Consider the following 24072-nt stretch of genomic DNA (forward strand, 5'->3'; position numbering starts at 1 on the left):
TATGATCATTCACGACAAATGGCATAAAGGAGATACAGTTGGTTGCTCTTCCCTTCCCTCCCCCGGGTCTTAACTTTCTTCTTCCTGTCCCCTCTGAGAGTCATCGTTCCGTAACGTTCTCCTGGCTAATTGGGGCTTGTATGTCAGGGCTGGATAATTTCTGATCAAAGTCTAAGATTGGGCCCAAATGTTCTCGAAGCGATGTAGGTGGCCTGCCCCGGCAGCCGTCACCTTCTCTGCGATTAAGATGTCCCAGATTTTTGCCCACCAAAAAGGCATTAGCGGTCCTTCTGCGGTTTTCCAAGTGCGAGCTATTACGTTTCTGCCCGCCAGTAGGCATTGGGATAGTAGTTTGGCCGTAGGGCCAGATCTAGGGTAGATCCCGGGGACTGGGGCTCCCAGCAGGATGGGTTCGGGCTCCAGGGGAAGTCGCACCTGGGCGATGTCTGTGATTGTTGCTAGGCATTGTTTCCAGAAGGTCTGGGCCCTCGGGCAGGACCACCACATATGAAAGAAAGTCCCTACTTGGCCGCATTGCCTCCAGCAGTTCGGGTTTAAGTGTGGGGTTCATATGGTGTAGTCTCAGGGGAGAATAATACCATCGAAGGAGGATTTTGTAGGCGCCTTCTCTGTTCGTAATGCAGGATGAAGAAGTGTGAGCCCGCGACCAAATGTCGACCCATAGCTGGTCTTCGATCGGGCGGCCTAGGTCCGCCTCCCATTGGGCCATGTACCGGGTTTTAGAGATTAGGAAGTCATTTTGGAGGCGTTTGTATAGGGTGGAGATGCTCCCCCTGGCTGGGAGATCATTTAGGGTCAGTTCAATGGCCGTGGGGGGACGGGTGGCGGCTTGACGGGTCTGTGGATGGGAGCACCAGTGGCGCAGCTGAATGTACGTGAATCTGTCCTGTTCCTGAAGTTGGAAGAGTTCTTTACATCGCCTAAAGGTGCAGGGCTGTCCCCCTTCGAAAAGTTGCCCCAGGGTCTCCAGGCCTCCCGCTATCCAGGATCTGAAGTTCCGGGTGGACCAGCCAGGTGAAAAGGCCGGGTTCAGGAACACCGGTGAGGAGGGGCTGAGTCCCACTGGGGTTTTCTTTTGTTTCAGCGCTTTATCCCAGGTAGCAATAGTGTTTGGTGGACCTTAGGAGGTTCCGCCACTGGCGGCGCTCAGAGGGATTGATATGCGGGAGAAAACGTAGTGGGAGCGGCAGTTGTGCCTGTTCGAGGTCCACCCATCTCGGGCGGTTGGTAAGTATCTGCCATGTTCGGATGCAGGCAAGTTGGGCCGCCATCTGATATTTTTGTAGGTCTGGAACTCCGAGGCCACCCAGTGTAGCATTGCCCAGCATCGTGGTCCTAGGGATTCTGGGCTTCCTCCCTTTCCAAATGAACCGTGACATTTTCTTTTGTAGATTTTGAAGGGCCGGTGCCGGGATTGGTACTGGAAGCGAAGAGCAAGCATATAGGAACCTTGGTAGCAAGTTCATTTTACAGGCCGTGATACGACCCATCAGGGAGATTTCTTGCGCCGCCCACCGTTTTAAGTCCGCCTCGAGGTCCGTGAACAGTGGGAGAAAGTTTGCCCGATAGACTTCCCCTGGGTCAGCTGGGATCTGGACACCCAGATAACTGATGCTCTTAGTTGTCCATTGTATCGGACATAGTGGGGCCAGCACCTCCCGGACTTCTCGGGGAAGGGCCACCCCCATGGCAGCTGACTTCCGGAAGTTGATGGCAAAGCCGGTAACCTTTCCATAGCTCTCTATCTCAGCTAGGGCCTGAGGGAAGGAGGTGCGGGGTTCTGTGATGGTTAGTAAGACGTCGTCTGCATATAGGGCCAGTTTATGGTGTGTTGTGTTCGTTTGGAAGCCCTTGATCTCCGGGTTTCGCCTGATCCGTTGGGCGAATGGTTCCATGATTAATGCAAAGAGCAGTGGGGATAGCGGGCAGCCCTGTCTGGTTCCACAGGTCAGGTCAACAGGGGGAGAGAGGATGCCATTGACTCTGAGAAAGGTCTTGGGCGCAGTATAGTTAGCCAGAGTCATGGCGCAGAACTCTGGACCAAAGCCAAAGGCCTCGAGAGTAAGCCTCATGAAGTTCCAGTCCACTTTGTCAAAGGCCTTAACTGCATCCAGGGCCAGAAGCACCAGCTCTCGGGAGTCTCGGGCGGCAAGTTCCACCAGATTCAAAGCTCTACGAATGTTATCAGCGGTAGAGCGGTGTGTGATGAAGCCACTCTGGTCGGCGTCGATTATCTCTGGCAGGATCCGGGACAGGCGGGTTGCTAAAATTTTGGAGTATATGTTGGCATCTATATTGAGCAGAGCAATCGGTCTGTAAGACGCAGGATTCTTCGGGTCGCCGCCAGGTTTGAGCAGCAAGACTGTGATTGATTCTTGCATTGACGGGGTTATAGTGCCTGTGGTTCTGAATGAGTTAAACAGCTGTACCAGGGGTGGGAGGAGTTGGGGTTTGAAAACTTTATAAAATTTCGCCGTGTAGCCATCCGGGCCAGGGGCTCGAGACTTAAGGGATTTTATCGCCTCATCGACTTCCTCGCCGGTGATTGGGGCTTCCAGTGAGTCCAGGGCTGCGTTCTCCAGTCGGGGGAGCGCCGCCCTTTGCAGGTATTCCCTCTGTTCTTTGACATTCCGATGCGGGGCGGCCATTACCTGGGTCAGGTGGGACGATGCAATTTGAAGCTTGTCGTGATCTGAGTATTGCGTCTTGCCCTGCTGATTCCGTAGGCCCACGATTGTGTTATTTCTTCTTATCTTGGCAAGTTTAGCCACCAGTGGTTTGTTTGCTTTATTATTTTTGGCATAATAGAACTGTTTGGCTTTCGTCATTTGATGGGCGGTATATTCAGCATAGTGGGCTTCAATTTTCTTTTTTTGCTATTCGAAGAGCTCGCTGCGTTTTAGGGGTCCAGCCCTTCTCCTTATGGATCCTTTCTGCCTTCTCCAGTTCTTCTTCGAGGCCCTGACGAATTTGTTGTTTGTCTGTGATAGGCTGCCCCTTTGGCAATCAGTTCTCCCCGCACCACTGCCTTCATTGCATCCCAGGTGTTGGCTAGGGAAGTATCTCCGCTAGGGTTTTCCTTAAAGAAGTTGTCGATCGTGGTTGCGATTGCATCTCTGAGTGGCATCTCATTAAGGATGGGGTCGTATAGAATCCATCTGCGTCGCTGGGGATCAGGAGGTCCCTGGACTCGGATTTCCAAGGTTACCGGGGCGTGATCGGACAGGATTCTGGAGCCTATAGTCACCTCCTCAGTGAAGGCGAAGATTTGCGGGGATATTAGAAGATCTATCCTGGAGAATGTCCGGTGAACATAAGAATAGAAGGAGAAGTCTTTTTCAGATGGGTGGAGCACCCTCCATGAGTCCACCACCCCTAGAGTCCTGAATAATCTGAGGAGGGCTAAGGCCGTGGTGAAGTCTCCGGCGGAGGGTGGATGCGATTTGTCTTTTACGGGGTCCGGGACCCCATTAAAGTCCCCACCAATCACTATCTGGCCCTCTAGGAAGGGAGAAAGAGTTGTGGTTAGCGAATCATAGAAGGGCGCTTGGCCCAGGTTTGGCGCGTATACGGAGACCAGGGAGAACAGCTGTCCCGCTAGCAGGCATTTCACTGCTATGTAGCGTCCTTCCGGGCAGCTTATGGTGTCCAGAATCTGGGGATTCAGCCCCTTCCGGAACAGGATTGCTGTGCCACCTCGCTTGGAGTTGCCGGATGCGAAGAGTTGCTTTGGAAAGTCGCAAGAGTGTAGACGGCTGAAGTCTGCCGGTAGCAGGTGAGTTTCCTGTAGCATGGCCACAGCGGCGGTATCATTCTGGAGTTTTTGTAGAATTGATTTGCGTTTAGCCGGCGAGTTCAGTCCCCTGACGTTTAGAGAGACAAACTTCCAGGTTTGCTGTTCCGGAGCGGGACCTGGGGTCGCTGAGGAGGCTTGTGGGAGGGGGGAGCTACTGAGGAATCAGCCATTATGTCGTGGGAGATGTGACCATCTGTTATCCTGCTTTTGAGGTTTTTGCTCGGACCGCCAACGGGAAGTCCAAGATTTAACTGGGGAAGGGGGACCCGTTATGGGGTTGGACCCTCCCCTGGCCAACGGGGCCGTGGAACAGAGAATAGCCAACATGGCTGAAAATGTGAGTGATATGCTCCAAGGACTCATAGGTGGAATGTACCTTGAAGCTGGGCATGGGCCGTGGGGGGGGGCCCGCTGCATCGGGGATGGAATTCACTGTGTTTTCAAGAGTAGCGGTCGGCTCCGCAGCGCCAGGATTGCTAAACTGGTTCATAGGAGTCGGAAGAGTCCTTTGTGGGGTCGTTCCAGGTTATCTTCTCCTCCTAAATCTCGGAACCTTTGACCATGTGTTTTGTTTGGACCTAGGGGAGGCTATGAGGTCCGAGTCAGTCGCCGCTTCGGTGGCCTGTGGGGGCGAGGAGTTAGCGGGGACCGGATGCAATATACTTCCAGCGTCGTCTAGATGATTGATCCTGCGTATGGTACCCTTATAGGAGAATTGCAAGGCTGTAGGAAAGAGCCATTTGTAGCGAATTTTTTGGGCTTGAAGAAAGGTGGTTACTGGGCGAAGGACTCGCCTTTTCTGGAGGGTCAGCGGAGATAGGTCTTGATAAATCTGAAGAGGAACCCCTTGGAAGGTGATTTCGTTCTCGGAGCGACTTATTGCTGATATGGCTTCCTTTGTTGTAAAGAAATGCACCCTGGTGACAGGGACGTCATTTCACCAAAATGCCTGGGGTAGCGGAAGTGACATCACATGACCTGTGACCTCTGGTGACATCACAGGAAGTGATGTCATTTGACAACCTTTCGCTCCTTGACAAAACAGGAAGTGGCATCACATAACACTGTTCCTCAGTACACTAAGAAATATATGGTTATATCACTGTAATATGATATACATTTCATACAAGAATGGATCACCATATGCAGCATTAATATCAGTGTGTATAGGCCCATATTACCAAATTACTGTGAATGTAAGCATTTACACTTACCTTGGCTTGCCTGCAGTTACGGTCAGCTCGAGGTTCTGGACAAGGCAATAGGAGCAGCTCCTGCTTGGTGCTGGTGTGCTCCGGCCGTCCTGCTACCAGTCCTGTGCCAGAGGATGCAGAAACCTGGCATAGAAGAAAATGGCAACGCATGGTCATGGTGCACAATTACACTTAAACTAATGCAACATGCATCTAACCAAAAAAAGAGGCAAAGCAGCATGCAGCAAAGTACCCCAGCAGTGAGCACTTAACCCACTGAGCTATCTTACCAGCTATCTACCCTTAAATGTGCATACCACATCATTTGGTAATGTGTTGGCTATGGGGGTACCGTTTCTTATTAACATAACAATTATTATTCGAGCGCTTAGAAGCAGCAGGAATATGTCATGCTGCATTAGTAAACCTGATGATTGCAGTGTTAGATTGTTTGTAAAGAACCCGTAAAGTTGGTGGGTAGAGATATCCTCATAAATGTTTATTTTGAACTGCACAATTGATTCCTCTTTGTGCCTACTTGCTGGAAACAGTGCATCCTCAGAGCTCTCCTGGGAGATCGCACACTTGCTGCTGCAGTCTCAGGAGTAAGGGTCTGCCGCCAGAACTACAAGTTTGACTGTACTGCTCCAGAGGGCAAGATGACTGTCCTGGATTACACCAAGGTCCAATTCAGTCTGCTGCCCCCAAGGAATCACCACCGGCCCACACCCCGATGTATTCGGAACACAATAAAGCTGTTTTCAGCCTTTTCTGGGGTCATAATTTCTTTACATACCTCAGCGCCCTTTGACTTTCATTGGGCCTAAAACCCTTAAGTTAAAAGTAGCCCTGAGCTATGTAGCCTAGGTCAAGGGTCCCCTGGGCCTGGGAACTAGTAGGCTATGCCCTCACATTAACTGGAAGACTACCGAGCACCTTGCAAAAGGGACCTTTTAAAGAAACCAGGCCAACATGATCAGCAGTCTGCAGATGAAGTCAGCCTCAGGTGCATTGGGAATCTGACTTTTGTGGATTGTGCAAAGTTGTAGTGTGTGCACATCTGGATCCTAGGTGAGTAGTGGGGATGTAGGGGAATATTGCAAACAGTTAATGCACTGTGAGTGCATGCAGTTACAGTCTGGGCAAGATCCAGCTTGCTTCTCCATTTTGTGTTGGGGAAGGTTGCTCCTTCCTATGGTCAAAATCGTCAGTCAAATGCTCTTCAGAACAGTTTTGTCAGCAGAGGTTTCCCGAGGAGCAGCAGTCCACCGGGCTGAGATAAGAGTGTGCAAGGGTTTAAGGCCCTGTATTCTCAGCAATATGCCACTGTGCCTCTCCTAAAACAAACGTGTTGCCCTCCTGAGCTATCATTCCCCCCCCAACAAACATTAATACAGAAGTAGATAAAGCCCACCTTCCGACCTCCCTGATTGACTGGGAGATCCATGACATCCTCTACCTCCGGCCCTGTCCTATAACGGTGTCCTTCACCTTTAACAATGGGCGAGGTGGGCTGCATCCCTTCTCAAGGCAGTATTCATGAGCTAAACCGCGGATTTGACAAATACATTATAATGCAGGCACCGGGTAGCGATTAAAAAAAGCGATACAAAAATAAAATGAAAAAAGGGCTCGCCTCCACGTGACACAGGCCCGGCGCTACAACGCCCTCCATTTTAGTATTTCACGCTTTCTAGGGCCATTTCTTCATTGATGCAATGCTAATTGGCCTTGGCCTCAATTATAACGTACCTAGTAGGAGCGTAATCCTAATTATAGGGAGGTTGGGGGAGGAGAGTGTTTAATATTTCTCTTTTGGCCCAGGATACAAATTAAGTTTATGGGCTCAGTCTGTATGCATTAAAAGGGGATTCCCACCTCACCCTACATCGCACATGAATAATAGCAAACCAAGATAACAATGATAAAAGTGGCCACTTATGCAGCACACACCAAATTGAATGGTATCTTGGCATTTAAATAAACAGTGGAAGGATGGGTGGCTGAAAGGGGACTGACAGACTTTGAAATGTCCACCAGCAGGTGAACGTCACGTCTCTGCAGTGAATGTTCAACTCGCTGAGCTATCATTGGCCTTCAGTAGGGGTCCGCGGAGTACAGAAGAAGTGACTGCTAGTGAGCACATACAATAGATGTATTACCACGTACTACGGCTAGTTAAACCTCCTGATGTGAGAGATAAGGGATCCGAGGTTAAGGTCTTTGCCCACGATCACACAACGTGTCAGCGTTAAGACCAACATGATAATCGGAACTCTTTCCGACCTCCAGTGCATCTGCTGTGAAAGGCAGCGTTGCTGTCCTGGCTATTGAGACACTTGCTTCAAATTCATGCTTACCGTGGCTTTTCGGCACCTGAGTAAACACGCACTGCACCGTTTCCCTGAGTTCTGCTCTTTTATTTTGCCAAAAATTAGCAGAATGCATAGGTGCCACAAAAAACACCCAGCTCATAAACACTCCATTAGCTGGCATAGTCTTGTTCAGATAAGTGTTTGGAAGCTTAGAGGGGCACATAGCAGTCTACTCCATAGAACAGCATGGCACAATGTTTAAATGTGAGGCCGTACCATACACATAATAATAAGTCTGTGTTTTCATATAGCGCCTGTGACCACAGTGTATGACATTTGTAAATAGCAGGTGTTGCTGTTACTTTTTTAAATGTATTTAATTCTGTACACAGCAGAAGCAGGCATTCAAAAACAATAACGTCGTACGATACACGGTGAGTGCAGAAGTACATACCATCGCATTACAACATCAAGGGTAGGAGGAATTTGCATATGCTTCAACAGTGTAGAGAACCCCCTAGCGTAACCTGCTTGGTTCTAACACGGGAGTTCTGGCAAAGTTATAGCCGTCTTACCGCTCGGAGCCAGTTTTGCAGCAATTCTCAAGAACTGATTTAGACCCGCGGCCCGACTCCCCTTCCTCTGAGGTCCTATCAACATAACGACTGTTCACCAGTCTCTTGGCAACATTAAACCCCCTCTCCCTGCACCGTGGCCGTGAACACAGCAGCGCCAAACTCGCTGGGCTGGTCCCTGTACATAGACACCAGACACAGCCTGAGGACGGTGGCCTCAGCAGTGCAGACCAGCCCTCAAGCTCTGCTGCCAGCTGCAGTCACAAAAAGCCCAGCAATGATCCGTGTCCAGGTGCGGGTGCCCTGAATATGCAGGAAACATAGCGAGGTCGGACAAAGTTCATGGTTGCCAGGCAACCATGACCTCGAGTCTCCCAACGCTCCAGCCAGACCTAGTGGAGCCGCGCCCGCCCCCAGGCAGGCATCATGGAGCTTGCCTTGCAAGTTCCCGTGCGCGCGAATCAGCCTGCCAGTGCCTTGCTGCATAATTCTTTTAAAAATATAGTTTTCAAATCAGAGGTCGCAAAAAGATTACAGAGGTCGCAAGGGAATCACCAGAGGTCGCTATTGCGACCTTTGGCGACCCCCAAATGACGTCCCTGCCTGGTGATCACATCAGGAGGGCCGTCTGACTCCACTCCACGGCGGGGGTTTAATCTGTGAGTGCGATCCAGTAGCAGTAGTGAGTCCTCCATATCTGGGAGGAGAGATTGAAAGAAGAGGCCCACGTATCCGGCAAGCTCCTGGTCTGGGACTGACATAGGAACCCCCCGGATGCGGAGGTTGTTGCGCCGGGCTCTGTTCTCCAGGTTTTTCTGCTTATACTCCAGGATGTCGCATTTGTCCTGCAAAAGCCCCACGGAGCGCTGGATCTCAGTCAGGGAGGAGGCGTGGTCCCGGGCTTGATCCTCAATCTCTCCCACTCTGTTCCATCTCCGAGACCCTTTTATCAGTATTCTCCAGCTTGGCGGTAAGCTCAGACATGCATGATCGAAATTCGGTTTTAATGTCAGCCATGAAATCACGGATGTCCTCCTTAGTTGCTAGCGTTCCCTTATTGTCCAGGGATTCTCGTGAGGCGGGGGGGAAGAGTGTCCAGTTTCTTTGCTTTGTCGGACGACATTAGCATTGTTGCTATGTCTGAGGACTTGGTGGATTTCGGTTGCCTAGACATAATGTGGCCCAGCAGGAGTGGGTCAAGGGCCAATAGTGGCGATGACTTGAGGGTAGCCTGAGTCACTCAGGGGGCTGGGATGAGTGTTCCGAAATCCTAATTGCACGCGGGAGATTTCAGTGCGAAGGGGAGGAGAATTGCATTGTTGTCTCTCTGGTACCAAGTTGGGCAGGGGGGATGGAGAACGTGGGCCGGGGCGCCCCAGGAAGCAAACAGGGGGACGAGCGGGGGCAGCTTAGGTGCCGGAGCACGCCAGTCCAGGGTGGGCTCTCGGAGTAGAGGGCGCGGATCCAGATCGCCACGGGTGCCAGCAAGATTCCTGGTGGTAGTGGTGGCAGTAGAGGGTTTATTCCTCAGTTAGGAGGGCAGTAGAACGTGGCGCCGCTGACCGGGACCACGAGCTAGGAGATCGACTCCTGCAGGGGGTGCCGAGTCTGGAGGCGAGGAGGTGTCGCAGTCGCCCCACAGATGGAGGGAGAGTTGGTCCGTGTTGCGCCCTCAAGGACTCTCCGGCCCCAGCCCCCTCTTCTAGATTGGAGGCGGAGGGGCGTAACGGAGGGCGAGAGCAGGGGGACCACAGCTACGTGGTGTGGCGCGCCCCTGGTGCGTTTGGGGCGGCTGCAAGGTCTTCTCCTCCTGGGGGCGTCCGGGACAGGGGCGAAAGCAGAGGGGGCCCGGGGCCCGAAGCACCTACCTCGCTCCCCGCCGCCCGGAATATCAGCTGGGTCGCCGGAGTGCGGTCTGGGTCCCTCCGGTCATGTGGGGCGGGAGGCTTCTGGGTCCAGAGCAGCTCAGGAGTCCAAAGGAGGAGCTCCGATGGCAAGGCCGCGTCTCGGCTGTCGTCGCTGGGTCCCGTCCGCCATCTTGGATTACGTGGTGGAGGGGCCGTGAGATTCAGGCGGCCCGATTATCTTCATTTCGGCGAATCTGGGTCCCAGCAGCGCAGCGGCGGGGCTCCGGACCTTCTTACATCCCCTCACCGAGTTGGGTCCGAAAACGCTGCCTGGGAGCCTTGGAAAGCTGAGATGCAGCGGGCTTCCCACGGAGGCCATCAAGGAGGCGACTGCATAGTCCGCGCTCCAGGCCACGCCCCATGTATCTCATTTTTATTCCATCTTGGAGTTTGATATGCACTCTTCTTGTTGGAATCCTCTTTTTAGTGTATATCCTTCAATCCCCTTGGATCCAGGAATCGAGGTATCTACCTAAAAATCCTGTTATACACAACACAGTCCCTGCCCCTAGTTTTACCACTTTCACTGTTCTACTTACGTCTGTGGCTCAGTTCGAGTCCCTAGGCATCGACTCTCCCTCAACCGACCAGTTTGCCATCCACGGGGCACCTGCGGAGACCGGACATGCATTTTGTCAATTCTGTTTTTGCATGCCATTCTCCAGGGAAGCTCTGCGGTCTTCTGGCTAATGGTGGGAGCAGTCGAGCGTCCAGAGGTCTAGGTCGCACACAAACTGGATTATGCAGAGGTAGTATACCCCAATATGTGTCATCTATGATGTCATCCTACGTGGCGAAGTGTAAAGCCTATTGACGGGAGGGATTGGTTAGGGGAACATATCTACCTATACAATAAATATGGATTATTACTTCATTGGCTGTCTCATGTGTAAGGCACGCCTCAAACTACTTCTAAATATGTAGAATACTGATTATAGCAGACAAAATGGCAGCGGATTGCTCCATGTAGCATTTTATAGCCGGTTGGCATTCCCACCCAACCTTGGACTTTCGGCACTGCTAGCAACACGTAAGCAAATTGAAACACAGGTGCTTGAATCGCATCAGATTACTCCCCACTTTCCCAATTAGGCCATCTCATCAGTCTGACCATAAGCCAACGTTTCCCATCTGCAGTTGACCTTGTAGCTCGCTAGCTCTCTGTTCTGGAATATCCAAGGGAGTGTAAGCACAACACGATCTTCAACCACAGCTTAATGAATAGCCCTTGTTTTCGACTTCTGAATCACATGTGAGGAGACCGCAAATGTGTCCATCTCCACCTCCTATTTACTGCTATTTGATTCAATTATGCTGGGTGTCATTGCTCCCCTTGCCCTCTAGAGACTTGCTCACTCCATCTTGTAGGAACCTTATCCGTTGTTAATTGTCCAATGCTTGACTCTTGCAAATGTTTTCTTCTTTATTCTAAGAGAAATGTGTCTCACATCCATGACTTATCCGTCTACCTCTTTGTGCTTTGCAGCTATTCCTTGAAATAGCATCCATGATCCCAAGCCAATATGGACTCTTCTTCGTTTTACCCACGAAACTAATACTCCGTCTCCTGACTCTGCACCCCTCTGTTTCTGAGGTAGCTGGATTGAATTTTTACACAAGCCAACATCCATTTTCCTATCATGGCCGTCCTTGCCACGTTATATTTTCCTCCTATAGTAAGCTTCTATATATCTCATCCAGGGACGTCATTTAGGGGTCACCAGAGGTCTCCCTTGCGACCTCTAAAAAACGCAAGCTCCTGGGCTGTGGCCAGCACCATGTGGCTCTTTACTTCTGGAGTGGCTGGCTTTCTTGTTCAGGCCCCTTTTTAAAAAGAAAAATAGAACAGGAGTGCCACAAGTCTAACACTTTCAGCACTGATCCTAAATAAGAAAGAATAGTAATACCAAATAATGTGTCTTTCTGGAATTCTATACAATAATTGCTAGAATCATTAAAGGTTTGTTTCAGGCACACTTCAGGGGTGAGTCACTGATTTAGTCTGTTCTTAAACACCTCAACTCAGCCTTTCATCCTTCTGAGGTCGATAAATGAGTACCAACACAGGTTGGGTGATATTGGGTGTATTTTTTCTACATAAAGCGCTTAAGCCCAAGTTCTATATATTAACACATCATTATCATTTGGTCATGGACGTCTGCTTGCATTCACAGTAATCTGGTAATATGAGCCTATACACACTGATCTTAACGATACATATGGCGATCCATTCTTGTATGAAATGTACATCACATTATAGTGATATCGTAACCATATTTTTCGTAGTGTACAATGCTACATGATGCCACTTCCTTTTTTGTCAACGGGTGAAAAGTCATGTTCCATCACTTCCTATGATCTTCGGGGTGGGGTCAAATGATATCACTTCCTGTGATGTCATCAGGGGGGTCAAGGGTTGTGTGATGTCACTTCTGCTACCCCTGGCATTTTGGTGAAATGACATCCCTGATCTCATCTACCTTGCATTACTGCGTACTTCCACTTATTGGTCAGCAGGTTATTTCATCTTCATTTGCATACATGATTACTTTATAATTCCGTACATGTTTCTCTTGTCACTTCAGTTACATCGTCACTCTTAAGTATTTTCATATTGCTTCAGTATGTCCTCGTATATCTTTCTGACATCAATGCCCTCGTCCGATTTCCCTCAGCACTACATGATGTCCAATGATGCATGCTAACATCCTTCCATATGATATCCTTCCACTCTGTGCAAGGATATATTCGATATGGTTGTCCGAGTGCACATCATCTTTCGTACACTCAAAGCAGTATAGGCATAACACATGTTGTCCCACATATAGCTTCTCCTACTGTTCCAGTATGACGAGGGGGTGGGAGTTGGGGGCGGGGGGGATGCGGAATGCATCCACCCGCTCCTCTACAAGGGTATTTACTCTCATTCCTCCTGCGCATTGTTAAACTCACCTTCACTGACACTAACTCCCAGAGTTTGTGCAAGGCCTCCAACCCTGATCCCCCACTTGTGAAAGATCCCCTCCCAAATGACTGTCTTCGGGTGTCGAGGATGTGCGTATCTGATAGTCTCTAAGAAATGCTGCCACAATACGGGCCCTTGCCCTGACCATCACAAACCTTTATATACACCCATCTTTGTGATTCTTACCACCCGCTCCACCCAGTCCCCCAACATTTTGACAGTGGTTTCTAAGGCACCACCTATGAGCCAAACCTACTGCACTGGAGTACAGCTAGGGGCAGAAGGCATATGAGGGACACATATCTTAAAGGTGTTGTTTGGTTATTTACCCACCCATCGACTGCCCATCGCCATGCAAATACCTACTTATGGCCCCTCTCCACCCAAACACATCCTACTGAGATGCCTTAGATCTAGCTTATCAAGCCATAACATCATCATTTGCACTCAAAGTGCCTGACTGTGTTATTTCAAAGCAGTCTTGTTGGCTTAATTCGCAAGTTAATGGCTTAATTCGAGCTGTAAACGCACTACTGGTCTAATAAAAATGTGTTAAGCAGGTCTGCCTTCAGCCACTTGAATTATATGTATTTGTAATGTAATATGTTCATCTATCATTTATTGGTTGTTCGCTTGTTAGTATGTACTTGCTTTATAAGCGCCTGTTTCAAAGCGCCCACAGGGCAAGGGAGGGAACAAGGGAGTGATGCATACACAAGGAGGACGGAAACGGACAACGGACGAACCCACTATGCCTTGTAATTCAGAACATGCAAGTGCAGAACATAGGAGAGGGGAAAAGGAATGCATTCTGCCATGTGTGTTGGCCTCTCTGTCCGCACACAACCCCAATTAACTAAATGATGGCATCCGCCTATATTTCCGTTTAGACGCTATGCTACGTGTTTCCAGTTCAGCACATTCTGAAGAAAAACCTGAGCTGCAGTGTAGGTTGCATGCCAAGTGCCCTTGCACTGAAGTGTGGCAGCTTAAGATTTTATCGTGAAAATGCGGTAGCAGTGTAGGTTGCATTGTGCTTAATCTGTCAGTCTCTTCGGATGAGCAGCGAATGTCCCCATTGTAAATGTACCGAAAGAATGACTCGTTTCCGCTTACAGCAGCGGTAGGGGTTGAGGTTGCAAGAATGATGTAATGTACAAGGGAGGATGCACGAGGCCAGGCAATGATTGTAGCAGGGCGGTTACAGCATCGTAGGTGAACCAGCGAATGTGTGGTGAATAATTGATACATTTCCTGGGCCTTGTGTGCCCTCTTTAAACACAACAAGGGTACCTCATGAGCCATTACAGAAACTTGCTGTGCATTGAGGGGAATTGTGGGGAGCGGGGTAGGGGGTGCGTTATGAATCCTAATGTTGGTATTGAGAATTTGAAATGTTGTTTGATACTCACTTTGTATTCGGAACATCAAATGATGTATGGTATGCACTTTGATGTGTGGATCCGCCCTGCCCCCACTGTATGCATTGTATCGGGGGTGTTTCATTGTAATTCTTTTTTTTTTTTTAAATATTATGTGGTTTTTTTGTGCTCTACCCGAAAAACATTAATTTTGACGTACTTGACACTCCCCTCTTTCTCTGCCCACCCTGCAGCAGTACCGATGTGCACACAGTGGCCTCCCTCCTGAAGCTGTACCTGCGGGAGTTGCCTGAACCCGTCATCCCCTTTTCCATGTACGAAGATTTCCTTTCCTGTGCCCAGCTTCTCTCCAAGGACCAGGAGGAGGTAAGCAACAGCTGCTCTGGACCGCTGTCCACCTCTGAGGTCTCCCCCACCCTAACATCCCCGCACCAGACCATTATGCCTCATTTTCGCACTAGAGTCCAGGCAGGAGCTCTCTCAAGGCTGGGGGGCCTTACCGACTGGTACAGCCCGCTCTAGAGATGTTTCCTCACCATTATCACCCAGGTAACGGGGGAGCTAGGGTTGTTTTTATGAGAGTGCGGGGTACCCAGGAACAGTTTTATTTTTTTTTTATTTTTTTTTACATCCACGCAAAAAGCTAGAATCCCTATTGAAATAACAGCCCGGAAAAGGGGGGTGTCAGTGGGAGTGGAGGTTGCGTGTGACGGCGCGGCGTAACGAAGTAAGCAAGTTATTTTGTTTTTTAAAGAGCACTATTCACAAAACTAGAGCAGCATCTGAAGGAGATCAATGGGAGGCCAGAACAAGTGCGTTCAGCATGCAGGCCCATACTATTAGGCAAGGCCCATGATGTGAAGGACGCTCACTACTATAAGCCAAAACGATTGCATTAGAGTGCAAATTGGGAGACTTGTCGTATAAGGAGTGACACACAGCTTGTAGGTGTTATTTGACTGCCCATCGCCATGCATATCCCTATGGCCATTCCCACCCAATTCCTGCGGCTCCCCGCCCAGAACACCGTCCAATGGGAAATCTTTGAGCTCACTTTAAGCAAGCCTTAGCTTCAAACTTTGCACTCGAAGTGCCTGCCAGTGTTTTTTCTTAGTCTTCTGAGAATCAATTACTTAATTGGAGTTGTAAATGTGCTACTGGTGTAATGAATATGTCTTGAGCTGGTCTGGCTACAGCCACTCTCTTTATAAGCACTAAGCGTGTCCTTCACTAAACAACAATAAGCATTGACACATCCAACAGTTTTTTTGGCTTGTGTATAAGTATTCAGCATTTGCCATGCACTGCTATTTTTTTTAAATTTATATATGGTTTATTAAACCTTTACAAAAAAGAAAACAGATACATAGAAAAAGTATGAAAGTGCATATACAGCTAGCCTGAAATCCAGATGGGAAGCAGATATAGGCCGAGAACTATCGGATGGCGAATGGGAAAGGGCCCTAACATTTCCTAGGACAGTGTCTAGAAATCATAGATTTAGACAAATACAACTGAACCTCTTGCACCGAACATACTTAACCCCATCCAGGCTAGCCAAACTTCACACAACTCAGAGTTCCAAATGCACATGGTGCGAAATGGACAATGCGGATCTCTTTCACACATTCTGGCACTGCGCCAGGACACAGTCCCTGTGGTTCTTTATTCAACAAACTAGTGCGAAACTGGGGCTAACCAGATACGAATGGTCTCCGGCGGTATGCCTATTGGGCACATATCCCAGACCGGCAAAACTAAAGCACCTCGCCAAATTAATGGACATCATGTGCATCCTGGCAAAGAGGACAATCGCGATGTCCTGGAAGAAACCATCGGGGCCTCAACAGAAAATCTGGCACAAGGAACTTAAACGCTGGGTGCTAGCAGAAACAAAAGCCTGGGAGCAAAGTGTGGCCAGATCCGCAGAAGCCTCGAGCATGACCTTAGACGCCTGGAGGGGACTCACAGACCCCTTGTTCTACCCCTCCGACGATAAGCCCCCATGAGCCGACATGAACCCACTATAAGAAGATCCATAGACTAAATGGGAGCCCCGGAAGCGGTCGCTTTTGGCCGCTTGTAGTCCCGACCCGAAGCCCCACCCTTCCCGTGGGGTTTAACCCCCCTTTACGCCCCCATTTGACACCGGATTCTCAGGAAACAGAAACTGGAGATAGTTAATGTTTTAATGTTTTAATGTTTCAATGTTTTAATGTTAAAGTTGCTAATGTTATTGATCCGAGATGCTATGCAAGTCATCCTCTAATGGCAGCTGAGATAACTGCCCTGTGGTTGTACTTAATAACAAATGCCAATAAACAAATTTTAAAATAAAAGTTAAAATACCAATGTATTGCCTAATGGTAGCAAAAAATAGTGTCTAAAGAAGACGACTATGTTTTAAAAGCTAAATGCTTTAAGCAACAGAATGCATTCAATCCCATATGTTCCAGATGAAGGTTACGAATGAAACTAGACGGAGCCAAGCCCTCTCGAGTAGTTCCAATACACAAACAGCGTTGCCATACCAGTTCAGTTGAAAAACCCAAGAATAAATCTTTTAGAACATTCAGACAGGAATCTCTCAAGGTGTTAAGTTGTGTACAGAATAAAATAATATGTTTGGCCGTTTCAGGAACTAAATGGCAGAATCTACAAAGGCTGTCAACCACAGAAATCTGTTTCCACCTCAATTTGGTATCCAGGTTTGGTAAAATATTCCACCTCAATCTAAGTAAGATTTGTGGATAGTCGGGGTTAGGAAAAATCCTGAGATTTGGAGAAAGAGTGCCTCTTTTCTTGTGTTCATGAGCCAGATGAGACATGGAGCTATAAGAATGAAAAGCATCCATAGTCTAGCACCAGTCGTAGTCCCACAACTTCTTTTTAGTTTTAGTAGGATAAGTGGTTAGCTGCTTTAAATCTGAGCTGATGTTACACAAAATATCTTTGCGCAATTTAGCAAATTTACTTAAGAAACCAGATCGATTAATGTTGTTCCCAGCAAGTTCGTATAGAGTGTTGGATATTGGTCCCTTAAGTTTAGCTTAGAACATAAGCATCCTCCAAACAACTCGGGATTTTAAGGAGATATAGCCTAACTCGAATCGAATTGCGGCCAGAGGGTCCGCATTAGGTAGGAGTAAGGCCCGTCTCCAGATGTCGCCTTCAATCCCATCGAGTTTGGAGATGGTTAACCCCGAACAGAACTGTAGACCATATATCAGTTTTGGGGCTATTTTACCCTCAAAGAATAAGAGGGCAGAACTAATCGGCCATGTTTGCGGTCGATTTTAAGGACCTGCCTGGCCAGTACCTTAGCTTTTAGGAGAAGCTGAGTCTGCCCTTTCGAGCCTCTTCTAGCTCTGACATAATAGCCCAGATAGGTAAAGCAGGTGGAACCAAGGTATTCTTACTCCCCCCAGATTCCAGAGGTTAGTTTTCTTCCTGACTGGCCCTTTGGAAAAAGCGAGGATTTTGGTTTTCACGGGATTGATATTCAGCCCATTTAGCTTAGCATAGTTGGCAAATACATCCAGCAGACGCTGTAACCCCACCTTAGTTAGGTCAAATCATAAGAAGTCGTCTGCATAGGCCATCCAAATAAACTTCACAGAGCCAATTTTTGGCACTAAAAGACCCTCCTTCAGCAAATACTCTGCTGCATCAGGCATATTGGTTAAATACCCATGGGGCTGAGACACACCCTTGTCTAACCCCACGATATGTACGAACCTCAGCTGACACATCTCCCTTTTTATTTAACCGAATTCGTACACTCAAATTGTTATAAACCCCCTCTAAGAGGGGAATTAAGCCCTTTGGAAGTCCCCAAGCAGAAAGTTTACACCCTAGCCTATTTCGATCAACGCAGTCAAAGGCTGCCGAGAGATCCACTGAGACCATAAAAGTAGGGCCCCTAGTTGAGCTCCAGGCAGCGTCCTGTATGCACTTGATCACAAGCCCATTGATATTGGTAGAATGGGATTTACGGATGCCTGTTTGAAAAAGACTCGGGTGGGGGGAGGGGGGCAGGGGGGATGGCTGTTTTTTTCCCAATCCTTCCAATGGGATAAGAGAAAGGCAGAGACGATTTTGCAATCCGCGTCGATCAGAGCAATAGGCCGGTAATTTTTAGGGTCAGACCTACTGCCGCATTTGAAAATTGGGATCACATGTGCAGTGGACCAAGAGGTTGGGCATAGCCCAGATTGGAGGATGTCTCTGAACTCCATACATGGAAGATTGGCCCAGAGATTAGGGTCAGCTTTAAAGGTGTTATTTGTTAGCCCATTCGCTCCAGGGGCTCTAGATCTTTTACACTTTCGGATTAGATCCAGCACTGTCAATCTCAATTGGAGGAGCCCATTTAAACAGCGGGACTAATATGTCACAATTCATAGAACGATTGAAACCCTCAAAGGGAATGGGGGCAAATCTGTTGGAATAAAAGTCCAACCAGCCTTGTTCTGCAATTGGATTCAATAAAGCAATGGGCGGGTTACTATCTTGTCCATTGACAATCTGCCAGAAAGATATGTTAGTTTTTGCTACTGCCAAATCAGAGTTGTAAAGATGGGAATGCCTACTAAATGGAGTTTGGCATGCAGAGTGATTGCCCAGATCATCTACTGCTGCTTGTACCAATGATGTAACCGTTGCAGTGTTAAAAGTTATCATTTTCCAGTAGAAAGTAGTCGGGTTCAGCATAGCCCTCAAATTGAGGTTCAGGGTGTTAATATTTTTAGAAGACCACCGAACCACAGTACCCGATGAATTAGGAGTGACCATAAGTTGAGTGCGGTACCAACGCTTTGGGTGGCAGATTTTAAATGTTGCCGTTAGTATACCAGGGTCACTCCAAATACTCATGAGGATTTCCAACTTCGAGCATCTTATACACAGATATTCGTCCACAAGGATGTAATCAAGCATAGAGGTGGAAAGCCCCCGACACCAGGTATATTCAATGGGGTTTTCAGGGCATTGAGAGTAGCCGAGCAAAGGTTGTAGACCTAAGTTGCCCAGCTCCGTATACCCGATGTAGCCATCTTGTTTTTTCCTCGTATAGTAAGGGCTGAAGGTATTCATCTCAGATATTTCCCATGATGAGTGATTAAATAAACAATCACAGTTTAAATCCCCTGCTAATAGTACATGTCCTGAGTTGTTGGCAAGCACCCAATGTAGGATAGTCTGAGAAATAGTGGATACAAACAATTTGACTTCACCAACACCTCTATGCCAATAAATGTTAATGATTAGCAATTTCAATTCTCCACTGCTAGAAGTAAGGTCTACACCCAAAGCCCCATAGGGGAGATCCAGAAGAGCTTTACCATATAGACCAGAGCAGTTATCGACTGCAACAATTAAACCACCCGAAGGTCCACCTCCCTGATTGTGTTGAGCAGGCTGATTGAAAAATTAGATAACCATCTAAACATGGGGTCGAGGTCATCCAGGTCTCCTGAATACAGATGACATTAGCATCTCAACAACTGTAGGCAGTCCAAGTTTGTAAATAGGTGCTGATTGCCTCTAGAGTTCCAAGATTTAAGGCAGAGGTCTAGAAAAAAAAGTTTCTAAGCCTATGCTTGGAGATGTTGGCCTAGGGCACAGGTTTGTGCCACAGGGTGGAGATGATGGAGGCCCAATCAACGTCCTTATCCTGCTGTTTGAGTGGAGTTTTTTGCTTAGGCAAGGTTACAGGGCTGCCTGGGTTGGCCCCTGATGGTTTAGCTGAAAATTGTGTTAGAGAAGGCCCATGCAGTGACGTTTCCCACGATGCAGCGGCTTCAACTTTAAATCCAAATTCCTGCAGAGAGTCTGTTTGGGTAAGGATTAATTCCTTAACCAATGGGGAAGCAAGGAAAATCATACTCGTATCCACAAGGTTTCGAATCGGAAAAGTCACTCTAGTGATGTCCTTGGAGGAAATTAAAGAGACTTCTGGGTTTTCAGAGAAAATAGGTAGCACATTACATCTATTCAGACAAACTGGAGCTTCCAACTCCAGTAGACTCTGAATTTTTACCAAGTGCAACGATTTCAATTTAGGAACGTTGGTACCTTCTTGGCATTTTAAAAAGCCTGCCGGTAGATTTAGAAGTCCCTTTAAGTTGATGTCTTGCCTTCTGTCAGCATCATGGAACTGTAGCCTCGCAGTTGGTTTGTGCAGGCGATCCACCAGGTTTCGAATACCAGCTGAGATTGTTGGATGTGTAGAAGCTGGCGGAATATTATCGCCCTGAAGCTGCCCACACTCCGTTCCAAAGGTGGAACAGGGATCAACGACTGATTAGGATATTTATTCCTAGGTGGTTTAATTTGGGTAGGCCCCCATATTGAGGACAATTGATCAGTCCTTGTGTCCAACTTAGTTGGATTTATAGCCTGAGACACAACAGGTAACATAGGAACTTCTTCACAGGTCCTACATTTACCAGTGCCACATCCCTGATGTAAAGCTGATGTGGAAATCAGCTTCGCAATTGATGGAGAAATTGGGGTTTCTCGTACAATCAATTTCAAGGGGGCCAAGCAATACTGCGAAGGGCTTCCCTCCAACATAGCGGAAGCCTGAGTAGTTGGTAAGTTGCAACTATCAGTTTGAACTGTAGAATCAACCAGTTTGACCGTTGGTAGATCAAAAGCACATTAGTGCTTCCCCTCAGTGGTAGACCCTAGATTCAGATTTGACGGAGTTGGAGCATGGATTTTGGCAAATAGTAGATTGGTTTGTTTTGTGGCCAATTTCCGCTTAATAAGGCGTGATTTGCGTGGCTAGAGCGCTTATACACGATTTCCTGTATAGCTGGGGTCACAGCAGATGGAGGCTGGCTTATGTTGGAGGTAGGGTTGGAAATGACCTGTGTTGGATTAGTTGAGCCAGGTAAGGCATCAGCAATATAACCATGGGCAGCCGGTAGTACCAACTTAGCTTGTTCATGAGCAGTGTCATTATTAGGAGCACTTTCCTTTGTTGCTAAAGTCAGAATAGACGCAGGTTGACTTAAGTTGGGAATCAGATTGGGAAGGCTCTGTATATGATTTGATTATACCAGCTGCCGGGGCAGCAGAAAAACGGAGGCCAGCAGGTGGTACTTGCCCAACTTGGTCATAAGAAGTGGCATTATTGGTAGGTTCGAATATAGTGTCAGATCTCTATAATGTGCGTTGTAACTTTAGGTGTTTGCATAGGTGCTGAGGCAGAGCTTTCACCCTGTGGAGCCGATAAGGGTAGTTGCACTGCCAGCTTCTTGGATAATTCAGTACCAATCCCCTCCACCCTATTATTTAAATCTACCAAAATATCGGTACCTATGCAATCGATTTTCAAGTTGAGTTCCATCATTGATCTTTGGACAGCTTTAAGCTCGGACCAAACATTATCGTACAGCTCAACAAAAGAGCTGAGGACCACATTTAGGGCCGAGACTGTCGGATGGGTCAATCTAATCCGTTCATCCAAGTCTTTCAACGGGCGGTGTAGATGTGGTGAATTGACATTGTTCGAGTTGGAATCCCCGGAGCTTGCTTCCACTAGGAGGTCACCTTTATTAGAATGAATACCTTCAATAATAATAGTTAAGGCGGTAGGTGTGTTGTCAACCAAGCACAGTTGGGACAAAGAAATTGAGTTTTCTGGGATTCCAACAGTAGAGGGCAAGTTCATCACTGTATCCGCGCATTCAATTATACTGATATCCGTGATATTGTTGTTTCCACCAAAGAAAGCCTGTGTAGTCATTGCTGAGTGGTCTAACATTGCATTAACTCTAAAAGCTTTGGGCAGTTTAATTTCAGTGCTCGTAGAGGTTGCTTTCAAAATGTATTTGTCCATAAATGTCTGTCCTGGTACTTTTTGAATTGGTTTAAATGTTCTAGGAATTTTATGATGCGTTTTGTCATGGACAGTAGGAAGGTTAATAGTAGCATCAGCGTCCTCGGAATTATGGATCAAAACTTTGAGTAGCTGCTGCAGTGGTGGGATCTATATAATTAGAAATTGTAGGCTTTCACTGATGAAAGGCTACAAGACATCTCATTTTTCAGAAGGAGGGTAGATTGCACCGAGACTGGTGCAGCAGAAAATCGACTTAGAGGTAGTTAGTTGACATTAGTGAATGGGCAGCACTTGGAGAATGTGCAAAGTGGTTCGGTATGGTGAGCAGGGTCCACTAAAATAGCATCTGGTAACATAGAAGAACCTTTTTGGCTGCTTAGACCGGATCTCATAATTGATCTTGGGGGGGGGGGGGGGAAATATGTAGAACCACGAGCCTTAGGATAAAGAAGATGATTAATATTTCAAGACCAGTTAAAAACAAGGAAATAGAGATGCAAATCCGTCCTTGGCACAGGTCTACTAGATCTGAATAAGCGTGTGTCCAGATCAAAGAGATTGCAGTGATGAATATTAAACAGCAACTCCGCAGTCTCTAGCAGCACACCACAGATAAAATAGCTGAGTCTGCAGGTTAAAAAATACACTGGGCCAAATAAGAGAGCCAGGTGCGTAGTCAGTCACAGTTCAATGTTCACAATAAATTAAGAATGCTTACTAGCGTATAGCAACCGGAAGCCGTCCACCCCGAACAGCCAAATGGCACCAGCCCTTCTGCCACCAGGGCTTATGCCGCAAGGGTGACAGTACAGTGCTTTTGAAGTTGCCGGCAATGACCGCGTCACATGCTCCTCGGCGGTTCCGCCTCCCTCAATGCAGTAAGAGCCAGATGCTTGCACTGCTATATGTCCAGGTACTCAACATTTTGGACATGCTACCATCAATAGCCTGTTAGTGCCTGCCAAGGGCCTTTCCAGTGCATACTTAAAAGCCTGAACTGTTCTGCCCTATCTTGAGAGGTTCCCTTCACAGTACGAGAGGCAAAACTTCTTAAGGCTTCGATTAAACCTCTTTCCTACAAGAGAGGTTGCAGGGAGAAGAATAAAGGCCTGGGAAGATAGGAACTCAAACTGCCGGATTTGTGGGAAGAGTACTGAAACTTTGAAGCACTTAGTATTGGATTGCGAGCCCCTAACTGGTAAGAGAGACAGGTACTTGGGAAGATTCGTTGAGGAATCAAACATAAGAATGTTGGAGGACTGGTGGGCTATTTTGAGATGGGGAGGGAGGCTCTCCATGACATTGGCCCTGTTACAGCTTGTGAGGGAAATATTCGACATTCTGGATGAAAAGGACAATTGTTCATCATGATTGAAGAAAAACTTTTATGATCCCGGGCCGCTGGGAAAGAGGGTTCCTTTTGTGTTTTTGTTTCTTTTTTGTGTGTTTTTATTATCTGTACTTCCTTTTTCTTGTAAATTCCATTTAAGGTTTACATTTAAACCAACTGATGTGTAATTAAAAAAAATAAAAAGCCTTAACTGTTGGCATTGCCAATGCTTATCATAGAGGTGTTGGAAATGAGGTACTGATTTCCCAAGATTCAAGTGTGGAATAGACACCGTCACAAGTGGCGGAATGCAGTGGCTACTGATGTTACATGAGCCGAGTAAGTGCTTGATCAGCTCAGAGTAAATGTGAGGTTTGGTCTAGGCTCAGAAAACACCAAGCCAAACTTCCACAAAATCAATCCGAGTTAGCCTGGGCTAAGAGGGAACTATGGCTCTTTAATGGTGCGCCCGTCCCCGCTGCAATGGTACTGCCTTTTGTTGAGAACACCTGCTGAAGGGTTTCCGGTGTTTGCCAATTATTGGCGTTCTGGAACTTTGTTTGAACTAGTCATGTTTATATTTTCTAGTTAATGTCCACTCTGGGGCTTTATATTGACCGGTGACTTCCAGCCAAATGGATCTGTCATCCTTCGTTAGACTGATCTTTTTCCAAGATAATGAGTTGCAATAATAGATACACGTTTATATGGAAAATGATCCTGTGAAAACGTAATT

At 47.6% G+C, this 24072-nt stretch overlaps 1 protein-coding gene across 4 annotated transcripts in view; it reads left to right on the forward strand.

Annotated features, from left to right (window-relative positions):
* Positions 1 to 24072, forward strand: part of ARHGAP22 (Rho GTPase activating protein 22) — a 986960-nt gene that overhangs the window by 828959 nt on the left and 133929 nt on the right. For all 4 annotated transcript variants that reach the window (XM_069611165.1, XM_069611166.1, XM_069611167.1 and 1 more), the window contains one exon: positions 14388 to 14520. In XM_069611165.1, the coding sequence (XP_069467266.1) occupies positions 14388 to 14520 (133 nt within the window). The remainder of the gene's footprint in view (positions 1 to 14387; positions 14521 to 24072) is intronic.

Source organism: Ambystoma mexicanum, chromosome 8 (assembly GCF_040938575.1).
Source record: "Ambystoma mexicanum isolate Mex_15411 chromosome 8, UKY_AmexF1_1, whole genome shotgun sequence".
Lineage (NCBI taxonomy): Eukaryota > Metazoa > Chordata > Amphibia > Caudata > Ambystomatidae > Ambystoma > Ambystoma mexicanum.